This window comes from Melanerpes formicivorus, unplaced genomic scaffold, assembly GCF_026170545.1.
Source record: "Melanerpes formicivorus ecotype bairdi unplaced genomic scaffold, bMelFor1.0.p_v2 SCAF_12, whole genome shotgun sequence".
Classification (NCBI taxonomy): Eukaryota; Metazoa; Chordata; class Aves; order Piciformes; family Picidae; genus Melanerpes; species Melanerpes formicivorus.
This window is the reverse complement of record NW_027142364.1, coordinates 353,899-366,356: the sequence shown is the minus strand read 5'-3', so window position 1 is coordinate 366,356 and position 12,458 is coordinate 353,899. Positions and strand designations below refer to the sequence as shown.

At 58.5% G+C, this 12,458-nt stretch overlaps 1 protein-coding gene across 2 annotated transcripts in view; it reads left to right on the top strand.

The window, feature by feature from the left end:
• Positions 1-12,458, top strand: part of KCNAB1 (potassium voltage-gated channel subfamily A regulatory beta subunit 1) — an 80,673-nt gene that overhangs the window by 22,202 nt on the left and 46,013 nt on the right. Inside the window, exon 1 of one of the 2 annotated variants that reach the window (XM_068144865.1) lies at positions 2,052-2,304. The exons of the other annotated variant lie outside the window; for it this stretch is intronic. Within the exon in view, the coding sequence (XP_068000966.1) occupies positions 2,084-2,304 (221 nt within the window). The 5' untranslated portion in view covers positions 2,052-2,083. Of the gene's footprint in view, positions 1-2,051; positions 2,305-12,458 lie in introns of those variants that run through there. 2 annotated transcript variants of the gene reach the window in all.

The window sequence follows — 12,458 nt, the reverse complement described above, 5'->3', positions numbered from 1 at the left end:
CTCTGGCCTCCTTTTCTCCAAGCCTTGCACCAAGGAGTCCATCTGCCCCAAACCCACAGCTGAGAGGGTCTCCAGGGGTCCCTCCTGGCTGGGAGGTTCTGGGGCTGTTGCATGCTGAGCTGTTGCTCATCGTGCTTTGGTTTAATGCTTTCCACCCTCCAAGAAATGTGCTGCATAAGCATTAATGAGCCATTAGAGAAAGCAACTGCAAAGAGCTCATCAGAAGCTCTTCACCCTGTCAGCCTGGGTGGTGGGTGGCCTTGGCTGGCTGCCAGCTGCCCCCTCCCCCCCCCCCCAGCTGCTCTCATACCTTCCCTCTTTGGCAGGGGAAGAGAACCACGGTGTGCTCCCACTGCAGCTGAGGACATCAAAGGTTTATCATCCTGGGTTCAAAATGGGTCAGCAGCAGCATACCAGCAGCCCCAACTCCTCTCCTGTTGGCCACCACTTCTGCTCCACCTTCTTGTGCCTGGAGGAGGAGAGAACCTGGGAGGTCGCCAGAGGGGTTGGGGGAACTCCAGCCCTGGGGCTACTCAGACCCTAACAAGATAATGTCCTCAGCAGCCTGGGCAGTGAACAGAAGGTGGATGACAGCACCTCTGAAGATGCCCCAGGCCTCACCCTGGCCCACTCCCCAGCCCTCCTGGGGCTCCAGGGGCAGAGTTAGGAATGGGTTTTGGAGAACCACTCTGCAGGTGCCTCCAGCCTCACTTCAGCCCTCCTGGGGCTCCAAGGGCAGATTAAAGGAGTCTGAGGACCACTTCCCCCCAGCCTGTGCAGGACTGAGGAAAGGACAAGCAGATAACCACAGCCCCAGCCTTTGCCAGCCTGTTTGATCTGTGCTACCACCCATGCACACCCCATGGGTATGCACACAGGGTGTGCCCAAATTGCCCCCCACCTACACCCATCCTCCCCCAGGGCTCCTTGCCAGGCTGGCAGCAATGGTCAGAGTTCCTGGAGGTGACTCCAAACCACCCCCTCAGCCTCCCACTGCTCCAGTTCGCAGCTCAAGCAGCCTAGGGCTCCCTGGGCTGCCCCTGCCCTTGGCACCCAAACCCAGCACCCTTGCAGAGGTGGCACAGGGTGATGTGGCACCGGAGAAACCACCACTTCGGAGCTGGGCTCCCACTTGGAACTGCAGCAGGGAAGGACGGGGACGGTTTGCTTGCTTCAGAGGCTTGGCGCTGCGGCTGGTCGGGTTGGGGGGGAGAAGGGATTAACCCTGGCACTGCTGCCAGGCAGCGGCTCCGGGCGCCAGGAGCAGCGGGATGAAGGCGTTAACTCGGGAGCGGAGCGATCGCTTTCCCTCCCCCTCTCCTCTTACTGCTTGCTTGCTTGCTTTGCCATAATTAGCCCATTTTAACACCAAAAAAACCCAGGAGCGGGCTTCTCCGAGCCATGCCGGCAGCGCTTTTTTTCCCCCCGGGAAGAATCCTCCTGAAGCTCCTCTGAGCACAAAGAAGGCCCATTCCCAAGCTCCCCGCAGGATCCTGCCAAGGGGGGATCCCGGCAGCTGCTGCAGAAGCTGTGGCTGGACCACGCACCGCCCCCCAGCCCGCTGCCAGCGCTGGGTGGGATGTAGCTGCATCCGCGGCATCCGATGGGCATCGCCGGTCCTAGGGGCTGGCAGGTGCCAGGCTGGGGAGAAGGTTGCCTGCTCAGCACTTTCGTGGTCCAGAGGGCGATGGAAGCGAAGGCTTGCTGCATGTCTGCATTGATTTAAAACCCAGGCGCCGGCAGCCAGCTGCAGCGAGCCGGAGCGAGGGCTGCGGGAAGCTCACCATGAAGAGGCAGCTCCCTGCCTCCACCAGCGCCTGACTGGATGGATGCTTTTGTCTGAGCAGCGAGGGGACGGCCAGCACAGACCTTCCTCTTCTCCTCGCTGTGCCAACTCTGGGGGCATCTCTCCTGCCAAGCATCACAGCTCCGAGCCCCCTCGGCTACTTCTGGGAGTTGGAGGTCGGTGGGTTCCTCCAGGAACGTTTAGGGTTGTTGTTTTTTGTTTTTTTGGGGGGGTGGGCGGGGGGCAGCCGCGGGGGGCTGCAACCCGGCCGGTGCCTACCGGGGGAACGAGGGCACGATGCAAGTGTCCATCGCCTGCACGGAGCACAACTTGAAGAGTCGAAATGGTGACGACAGGCTCATCAGCAAGCAGAACAGCACGACCCCCAACGTAGTGAACGCAGCCCGGGCGAAATTCCGGACGGTGGCGATTATCGCTCGCAGCCTGGGGACGTTCACCCCTCAGCACCACATCTCCCTCAAAGAATCCACCGCAAAGCAAACGGGCATGAAATATAGGTATGAGATAACGCTGAGGGTACGGGGTCTTTTGTTTCCCTGGCAGTGTGCGGTGGCTCTTCGTTTACTTTGCCTCTTTAAAGAGCTCCCTGCCTGCCTCCCTGTCTGCCTCCCTGCCTGCCTGCCTGGGGGCATCTCATCCTGCGGAGGAGCTTCTCCGCTCGGCTCACCACGGCGAGGTCTCAACTCGCGCCGCAGGAGCGGGCAGCGCCGGGGGTGTCGGAGGGGTTTGCAGGCAGCCGGAGCGGTGATTGGGTCCGCAAAACGTGAGGGGATTCTGTCCATCACTCCGGATTTACGACAGTGGCGTTAAGCTGCTTGCTGGTTAAGCGAGCGAGGAGAAGTTGTGTCGCTGCTACCGAGCAGGGAGAGCGATTGGGAAAGCCATTAGCGAAGCGCGGCCCGGGCTGGGGCAGGAAAAGTTCATTTGCAGGGTGTTGAGTAGGGAGGGGAAGAGAAACCTCTGCCTCGGGCATCGCTCCGTCACAGTGGTCCCTTGCTGAGTTGGGGTTCTCTTCGTGAGGGTGGGGTGGAAAAATGCAGACAAAATAATGAGTGCTGTGACAAAAGGCTTGGTGCAGCTTCCCGGGGTTTAGTCCTCCTAACCTAGGCAGGCAAGAGTGGCTGGCTGGGACTTGAGTCTGAAGGGCTCAGAGCGGGCAGCTGCTAAGCTTCTGTGCCCTGCCTGCAGCTGCAAAGGAGAAGGATTGGAGTGACTTTGGCTTTTGCCTGCTCGGGATGTCCCTTTTGGCCAGTAATGAGTGATGGGATTGAGCCCGGAACAGCCCAGGGATGATGCTCTGCACCCCTTGCTTGAGGCAGGGCTGCTGCATCCCTGAGCATCCCAGAGCTGGCATGAGGAGGTCTCCGTGGGCATGGGGAGGGTGGTGAGGGGCACACAGAGTGCAGGCAACTTTCTCCCAGCCTCTTCCCAGCCCACGGGATCATGGCTGATGGTCCTGCGCAGCCGGCGCGGGGCGAGGATGCAGCTGTGCCGTGAGGCTGCTCCGATGGTCCCTGGGACTGCTGCAAAGCCAGGCTGGGCTCACACCCTCATGTGCAACCCAGATTCGGCACAAAGGCTTGGTCTGGACAGTCCTGGAGCTCTGCAGACATCCATGTTAACTCTCCAGGAACCTCGGTGGTGGGATGTATGGAAGCAGAGGGAGTGAGATGCTTGGGTGTAACCTGCTGGAGCCGCTGGTAATTAACACGGAGGCTCTGCCCAAGTGGAAGCTTAACTCTTCCCAGGTGGAAGCCTGGCCATTCCCACTGCTCATTCCCGTTGTTCAGCCATGACCAGCTTCTAGCAGGAGCATTGCCACACTCCCCAGCTTTGTGTTGGCAGCAGCAGTGGTCCAGGTGATGCTCCAGGAGCCTGTGGTGAGAACAAAATGCTGATTAACATAGCCTGGACCCAGCTCCCAGTTGGACAGGGTGCTGGGGGTGGTGGGACAGGCTCAGTGGTGCAAGGGTGATCCCAGGGAGGTGGCAGTCCCAGCTGCTGGGTGCTATGAGCTGGTTCTGGCTGTGGGCAGGGCAGAATTTTGGGGGTGCTGTTGGGTCCTGCTCAAAGACAGGCAACTCTCCATGTCTATATATTTTGGCCTGTCATCAATCCTGGTGGAGCAGGGGCAATCCCAGAGGAATAAGGGCAATCCCAGAGGAGTAAGGGCAACCCTGGTGGAGTAAGAGCAATCCCAGTGGTGTAGAGGCAATCCCAGCAGAGCAGGGGCAATCCTGTGGAACAAAGGCAATCCTGGAGGAGCAGGGCTGGTGAAGTGATGTCAGGCAGAAGTTCCCTGTCCCCCTCCTGCAGCCCTTCCCAAGCCACTGCAGCTCCCTGCCTCAGTTTCCCCTTCCTCCACAAGACATCCCAGGCAGAGGTGTCTTGGCTCATGTGGTACAGGGTCATGATCTTGTCATTCAGGGACAGATCGTGCCCCCCAGCCAGTCATCTCTGCTGATTCCCCACGGGCCCCAGGGCTCTGGCACACCAGCTAATCGCAGTTCTTTGCTGCCCACATTGCCACAAATGCTTCCTGCAGCCTCCAAAGTTGGGCTTCTTGGTGCCCCCTTCCTTGCTCCTTCCAGAAAAGGTCTTAGCTGCTGGTGCTGAGCCCAGCCCTGACCTAGGGAGGTGCATCAGGAATAGCATCTTGTTGGAGACAAGGCTGATGGTTTATCTTTATGACTAATCCCTCTTTCTGCTCCTGAATCTCTTCCCTATCCAGAGCTGATTTCTCCCCCAGGAGAAGCAGTGGAGGGGAGTTTGGAGCTGGCTAAACCCCCAGGCTCAGCTGCAATGCTGCTGCTGCTGAATCCAGAGAACCTTGAGTTAGGGAAGATGTTGACCAAGGGTGATGGAGCTGACATTTGGGGGTTCTTCTCTGGGGCTGAGGAAAATCCAGCACCTGGAGAAGCCAAAGGCTTTTCCCAGTGGCTCAGAAATCATAGAATGGTTTGGGCTGGAAGTGACCTTGAATATCATCCAGCTCCCACACCCTGCCCAACCTCACACCAGCCCAGGTTGCTCAAAGCTTCATCCCGTCTGGCCTTCAACACCTCCAGAGAGGAGGCAGCCACAGCCTCCCTGGGCAACCTGTGCCAGTGTCTCACCACCCTCACTCTCAAGAATCTCTTCCTACTCTCCAGTCTCAATCTGCCCTCTCCCAGCTCAAAGCCATCCCCAGCGATTCCAATCCTGTGACGCCTTCGGCTCCCTTGCGTTGGAAGCTGAAGTCCTTCCCAGCTCGTTTTCTGCTCCAGTGCCATCCCTGGTGCTGAGCTCTGAGGCGTGTGCTGCTCAAACCGAGCTGCTAGCTAAGCTTGACCCCTCTTTCAGGCTAAAAATACCGACTCCACACCCCCCCCTCAGACCCTAAGTGCTGTGCCACCCCGCTCCGGCAGGGCTGCCGCAGCCGCTCTCAGGATGCTTCCGACCTCAGGATGCTTCCCGACCCCGGGATGCTTCCCGCGGCTGCCAGGAGCTCCTGGTGCCAGTGGGATTATGTAAAAGGGAGAGACAGTGACGGTGGCTGTGACAGGGGTGGGGGCGGGAGCGGAGCCAGCTCGGGGGCTTTGCAGCAGATGACACATTTCTGGCCCCGCTCCAGTTCAGAGCCCAGGCGGGGAGAGAAACGGCAAAAGTTTACAGGCAAGGAAAACGAAAAGGCGGCTTCGGCAGGGAGCATCTGCACGGCCCGGGGCTCAGGTGCGCTCCTGCGGCGCTGGCGGGAGCAAACCTTGGCTGTAGCATCTGCTCAGCCCCGCTCTGCATCCTCCCTGTCGGGACGTGGCTGGAACGGGACCTCCCCAGACCTCAGCCCTGCTGTCACCGCCGGGGACAGCCGCGGCGCAGGGCGGGCGCCGGGAGAGGCTCTTCCCTTTGATCCTTTGTAATGCTGCTCTGTATGCCCTGACTGCGAGAAGCACCACGGCTCCCGCAGCTCCTGGAGCAGCGGGGCAGCTCCTTGACGGCCCGGCCCGAGCAGGGTTGAGGTTCCCAGGCTGGGCTCTCCACAAAGGCTGTCATGGTAGGGACCTCCTTATAGCTCTGCCACCCAGCCTTGGAGATGGTAAAGGCAGGAGCCCTGCTGTTGGGGTAACACGTGCATGGTGGCCATGAGAGGTTGTGAGATGGAGCTGAGCATCCTGGTGGCCATGAGAGGTTGTGAGATGGAGCTGAGCATCCTGGTGGCCTTCAGTGGCTTGTGAGATGGAGCTGAGCATCCTGGGGGCCATGAGAGGCTTGTGAGATGGAGCTGAGCATCCTGGTGGCCATGAGTGGTTGTGAGATGGAGCTGAGCATCCTGGAGGCCATGAGTGGTTGTGAGATGGAGCTGAGCATCCTGGTGGCCATGAGTGGTTGTGAGATGGAGCTGAGCATCCTGGAGGCCATGAGTGGTTGTGAGATGGAGCTGAGCATCCTGGAGGCCATGAGTGGTTGTGGGATGGAGCTGAGCATCCTGGTGGCCATGAGAGGTTGTGAGATGGAGCTGAGCATCCTAGTGGCCTTGAGTGACTTGTGAGGCTTACCACCAGCCTTCCTTGCTCACCCTGGCAGAGTGGTGGGCACAGTGGTGTCAGGGTAATGGTTGACTTGATGATCTTAGAGGTCTTTTCCAGCCTTCATGATGCTATGAGCAGGGCAAAGCCTTCTCCCAGAGCAACCCAGCTCCCTGGGAGCCTGATCCATGCCCAAGGACGTGGCAGGGAGCTCAGCCATGCAGGGCTTGGGGCTGTGCTGCCAATCTGGGGCCATCAGCAGTTCAAAAATAGCCCTTTCTGAGAGCTCTGCCTGCAGCTGGGCACCAGGGACCCTATTTACCAACCTCCTCCATCTATTTGTCCTCATAAATAATTGATGGTGGCAGCTTGGGCCATTAGCTCCAGTGCCAGCAGAAACAACACACTTGGAACTGCAAAGGCAAGCTGGTGGAGTTAATGGTCCATGCTGACCCTGTGGCTGGTGCAGAGCCTGGGACAAGGTGTGGAGAGGCTGGAGCCATCCCTTGGAGCAGAAACCCATCCCTTGGAGCAGAAACTCATCCCTTCTGGCTGATGCAAGATGCTCAGCTCCATCTCACAAGCCACTCATGGCCACCAGGATGCTCAGCCCCATCTCACAAGCCTCTCATGGCCACTAGGATGCTCAGTTCCATCTCACAACCTCTCATGGCCACCAGGATACTCAGCTCCATCTCACAAGACTCTCATGGCCACCAGGATGCTCAGCTCCATCTCACAAGCCTCTCATGGCCACCAGGATGCTCAGCCCCATCTCACAAGCCTCTCATGGCCACCAGGATGCTCAGCTCCATCTCACAAGCCTCTCATGGCCACCAGGATGCTCAGCCCCATCTCACAAGCCTCTCATGGCCACTAGGATGCTCAGTTCCATCTCACAACCTCTCATGGCCACCAGGATACTCAGCTCCATCTCACAAGACTCTCATGGCCACCAGGATGCTCAGCTCCATCTCACAAGCCTCTCATGGCCACCAGCATGCTCAGCCCCATCTCACAAGCCTCTCATGGCCCCCAGGATGCTCAGCCCCATCTCACAAGCCTCTCATGGCCACCAGGATGCTCAGCTCCATCTCACAAGCCTCTCATGGCCCCCAGGATGCTCAGCCCCATCTCACAAGCCTCTCATGGCCACCATGACTGTGCCACCATGAGACTGGGGCTCCTGCCTGTGCCGGCTCCAAGGGTGGGCATTAGTAGTGGCCAGCAGAGCTGTAAGGAGGTCACTACAGTAAAAGCCTTTGTGGATAGCCCAGCCTGGGACCCAGCCTGCTGGGTCAGGGCTGCCAAGACTCTGCCCTGCTGCTCCAGAAGCTGCAGGAGGCATGGTGCTGCTTGCAGCCACAGACCATTGGCTGTGCAAGGATTGTGTGCTGTGTTTTGCAAGGTCTGGAGGAGCTTTAGCAACCAAAGCCCGAGGTGGCAGAGTGCTCAGCATCAGCTGCTGCTCTGGAGGCCAAAGCCTTATGGTGAAGCTGAATGTGCAGGGAGGGGCTGGAGAAGACCAGGCTGGCCAGGGACGTGGTGCTGCTGCCTGTCTGCTTCCTTCTCCTGGTGCAGTGGGGCTGGGTTTAGTGGTGCCCTGTTTGTGCTGGGTTAACAGTTGCACTTGGTGACCTCAGAGGTCTTCTCCAGCCCAAGGGATCCTGTGATTCCATGAGATCCCAGTGCTTGCAGCAGGCCCACTGCAGCATGACCTGCTCAAGCCTTCTCTTGCTTGGGATTTATTCTTCCCAGCTCACTTCCTGGCTGCTGCTGCTGCTGCTTGCCAGGGCTGCTGCAAGCCTGAGGGACATTCCAGCATCCCTGGTGGCACAGAGACAGTGTCCTGGCTGTGTTCCAGCTGAGGGCATTGCATCCTGCTGGCTAAAGAGTCAGCAGCCGCTTGAAGGTTTGGGTTCTGTTTCCTTCAGTCTGCCTGCAGGTATGGGTTGTTGCTGGCTTAGTGGTGGGGCTTGATGATCTGAAAGGTCTTTCCCAACTGAGATGAAGCACACAAACATGGAAAGGATGCTCAGGTTAGTGGGAAAGTGTCTGGGATTAAGGAATACTGCATCTGGAGTACTGGGGGCTACAAGGAAGCTGGGGAGGGACATTTTAGGGAGGGATAGGACTGGGGGGAATGGAGCAAAACTAGAAGTGGGGAGATTCAGACTGGATGTGAGGAAGAAGTTGTTGCCCATGAGGGTGGTGAGAGCCTGGCACAGGTTGCCCAGGGAGGTGGTGGAAGCCTCCTGCCTGGAGGTGTTTGCAATCAGGCTGGATGTGGCTGTGAGCAACCTGCTGTGGTGTGACGTGTCCCTGCCCATGGCAGGGGGGTTGCAGCTGGCTGAGCCTTGAGCTCCCTTCCAAGCCTGATCATAGACTGGTTTGGGTTGAGTGGGACCTTAAAGATCATTTAGTTCCTTGGGAAGGTTCACTTCCCACTACAGCAGGCTTCTCAAAGCCCCATCCAGCCTGGTTTTTAACACTTCCAGGGGTGGAGCATCCAGAACTCGTTCCAATGCCTCATGTGGTGGGTTGAAAACTACCACACCTCACCACCCTCCCTGTGAAGATAACCAATGTCCCCTGCTCAGGCTTCAATCCCTGGGTAGGTTCAGTTCCTCCTAGACCAGGTTGCCCAGAGCTCCACCCCACCTAACTCTGGGCAGCTTCAGGAATGGAGCATCCACAGCTTCTCCAGGCAGCCTGTTCCAGTGTCTCTCACCACCCTCACGTGTGCTTAGTCAGTTTCCCACCTGCAGGAACAGTGGTAGAGAGGTGGTGGAAGCCTCCTGCCTGGAGGTGTTTGCAGCCAGGTTGGAGGTGGCTGTGAGCAACCTGCTGTGGTGTGAGGTGTCACTGCCCATGGCAGGGGGTTGGGACTGGCTGATCCTTGAAGTTCCTTCCAAGCCTGACAGCTCTGTGATTCTCTGATCTGTATTAATGAGCAGCTGCTGCTTCATTGCAGTGTGCTGGTGGGTGGCTGTCTCTGGTGGATCCAGTGGGATGTCTCCTTCCCCTCCCCTGGAATGGTAGCATGGTCAGAGCAGTGCTCTGTGGGATCTGCACACCAGACATGGACCATGAAAGGCACAAGAGAAGCATCATGGCACAAAGAATTTCTCCCCCTGCTCCTCTGCCTGAGAAAGGATTCCCTGGCAAAGGTAGTGAAGGAATCTGTGGGGACTCCAATCCTGGGTCCAGTTCTGGGGCCCTCACTCCAAGAAAGACACTGAGGGCTTGGAGCAGGTCCAGAGAAGGACAACAGAGCTGGGGAAGGGTCTGGAGAGCAGGGCTGGGGAGGAGCAGCTGAGGGAGCTGGGGGTGTTCAGCCTGGAGGAGAGGAGGCTGAGGGAGACCTCATTGCTCTCTGCAGCTCCCTGGGAGGAGGCTGCAGCCAGGTGGGGGTTGGGCTTTGCTCCCTTGGAACAAGAGATAAGACAAGAGGTCTCAAGTTGCCCCAGGGGAGGGTTAGGTTGGCCATGAGGAACAATTTCTGCCACAGAAAGGTTGTCAAAGCCTGGCCCAGGCCGCCCAGGGCAGTGGTAGAGTCCCCATCCCTGGAGGGGTTTCAAAGCTGTGTGGCTGTGGTGCTAAGAGCCATGGGTTGGTGCTGAGCTGGCAGTGCTGGGCTGAGGCTTGGACTGGATGATCTTGGAGGTCTTTTCCAAGCCAAGCAGTTCTGTGATTCTATGATTTGCCAACAAGTACAGACCTCTCCTGGCTCTGGTTCCCTCCTGTGGGCTGTGCAGGCAGGTCCCACCCAGAGGCCGGAGGTGCTCCAGAGCAGCTCCTCTCCCAGGCTCATTGGATGGGGAGAAGAACAAACCTCCTCCTGGGATGTACCCCACAGCCATTCCCCCTCCCTGGAAAGGTCCTTGGCAGAGCTGCTGAGCACTTGTAAAGGAGGCAGCCCTGCCTGGGAGGGGGTCAGAGCCCTGCAAAGGCCCTGAGCCCTGCCTGGGAGGTGTGGCTGCCATCAGGATAATGAATTTCTCCTGGGCTTTCTTCCACTGCTTTGAGCAGCCTCGGCTGACCTGGGGGCTGGAAGCTTCTGTTAAAGAGCAAAGCTCTTCTGAGCCAGCCTGGGATTATTGATGCTGGAACTGCATCCCCAAAGCCTGCTTGGGTGACACTGGGACCTGGTGCTCTTAGAGGTCTTTTCCAACCAAAATGGTTCTCTGAGTAGTTCATAGTTTGGGAGTAGAAGACAAATCTCTTCTGCTTTTGGAGGGCTGTGAGTGAGAGCAGGTATCTCTCACCAGTGTGTCAGTTGTGTCTTCTTGTCCTTGCATCATGCTCCAAGCATTCATCATAGGGTGGCTGAAACCCCCCCAGGCTGTGCTGCCTGCAGCCTGCCCTGGCCAGGCTGAGAGCTGGGGGAGAGGAAGCTCAGGAGGTGCAGCCAGGGCAAGGGCAGGCTCCTGCCCCTGGGGAGGAGCAACCTCCTGCAGCAGCACAGGGAGGGGGAACCTGCTGGAGAGCAGCTCCATGGAGAAGGAGCTGGGAGTGCTGGGGGCCAGCAAAGTCACCAGGAGCCAGCAGTGTGCCCCTGGGGACAAGGAGGCCAAAGGTGGCCTGGGCTGCATGGAGAAGAGTGTGGCCAGCAGGGCAAGGAAGGTTCTCCTCCTCTCTGCTCTGCCCTGGTGAGGCCACAGCTGCAGTCCTGGGGCCAGTTCTGGGCTCCCCAGCTCAAGAGAGACAGAGACCTGCTGGAGAGAGTCCAGGGGAGGCTGCAGAGCTGCTGAGGGGCCTGGAGCAGCTCTGTGAGGAGCAAAGGCTGAGAGCCCTGGGGCTGAGAGCCTGCAGAAGAGCAGCCCCAGAGGGGAGCTGAGCAATGCTCAGCAAGAGCTAAAGGCTGGGGAGCAAGAGGCTGGGGCCAGGCTCTGCTCAGTGGTGCCCAGGGACAGGCCAAGGGGCACAAAGTGACAGCCAGGAGGTTCCATGTGAGCAGGAGGAGAAAGTTGTTTGGTGTGAGGGTGCTGGAGGGCTGGAGCAGGCTGCCCAGAGAGGTTGTGGAGTCTCCTGTTGTGGAGAGCTTCCAACCCCCCCTGGGCACTGTGCTGCTGGGCAAGCTGCTGGGGGTGCCCTGCTGGAGCAGGGGCTTGGGCTGGGGGAGCTCCAGAGCTCCCTTCCAGCCCCTGCCCTGCTGGAGTTCAGGGATGCTGTGATGCCTACCGCAGATATTTCAGACTCTGTGATTTATTGACGCCCTGCCCGCAGCTCGCAGCTGGTTTAAGCCCTGGCATGCAAATGGCACAGTTATTTGGATGCCAAATGACAGATTATCTCAGCGGCTCTCCACCTCAGCTTGGTTTTTTATGGCTCCTCGTCTGGTCTTCACTGTATTGCCGTCAATTAAGCCCGACCCAGTGAGCAGAATGGATTGACGCTGAATTCACCAGGAGGTTTCCCCCCGGGGGCTGGGAGGTAATGGCCACAAAGAAAAGGGAGGAATAACTCGAGAGGAGAGAAAGGAACCAGTTGAGTAAACAAATTCGGTGCTAATTTGCGCTGCTCTGCGGTTCGTAATGGCTCTCCAGGAGGCTGCAGCTGCCCTGCCTTCGGTGTGGTCTGGGTTTCTCGTGTCTCATTAAGCTGATGCAAGAGCCGCGGTGAGCACCGAGATGTTAAACCCAGCAATTTCCTGTGCAAAGCCTACCCACAGGCTGCAGCTTGCCAGAGGGAGTTGGAAACCGGGCTGGGAGAGACCTCTGAGGCCACCCAGTCCAAGCAGCAGCCCAGCACCACCATGGCCACGCACCCTGGGCTGGGCTGGGAGCAACCTTAAAGATCACCAAGCTTCCTGGGGAGGTTGAGCTTCTGCTAGACCAGGATGCTCAAAGCTCCATCCAACCTGTCAGGAAGAAGTTGTTGCCCATGAGGGCGGTGAGAGCCTGGCAGAGGTTGCCCAGGGAGGTGGTGGAAGCCTCCTGCCTGGAGGTGTTTGCAGCCAGGCTGGATGTGGCTGTGAGCAACCTGCTGTGGTGTGAGGTGTCCCTGCCCATGGCAGGGGGGTTGGAGCTGGCTGAGCCTTGAGCTCCCTTCCAGCCCTGACAGCTCTGTGATTCTGTGAAGTGGGAATGGACTTAGGCAGTGTAAGGTGGTCAGACTCTACCTGTTCCTGGGGTGCCCAACCC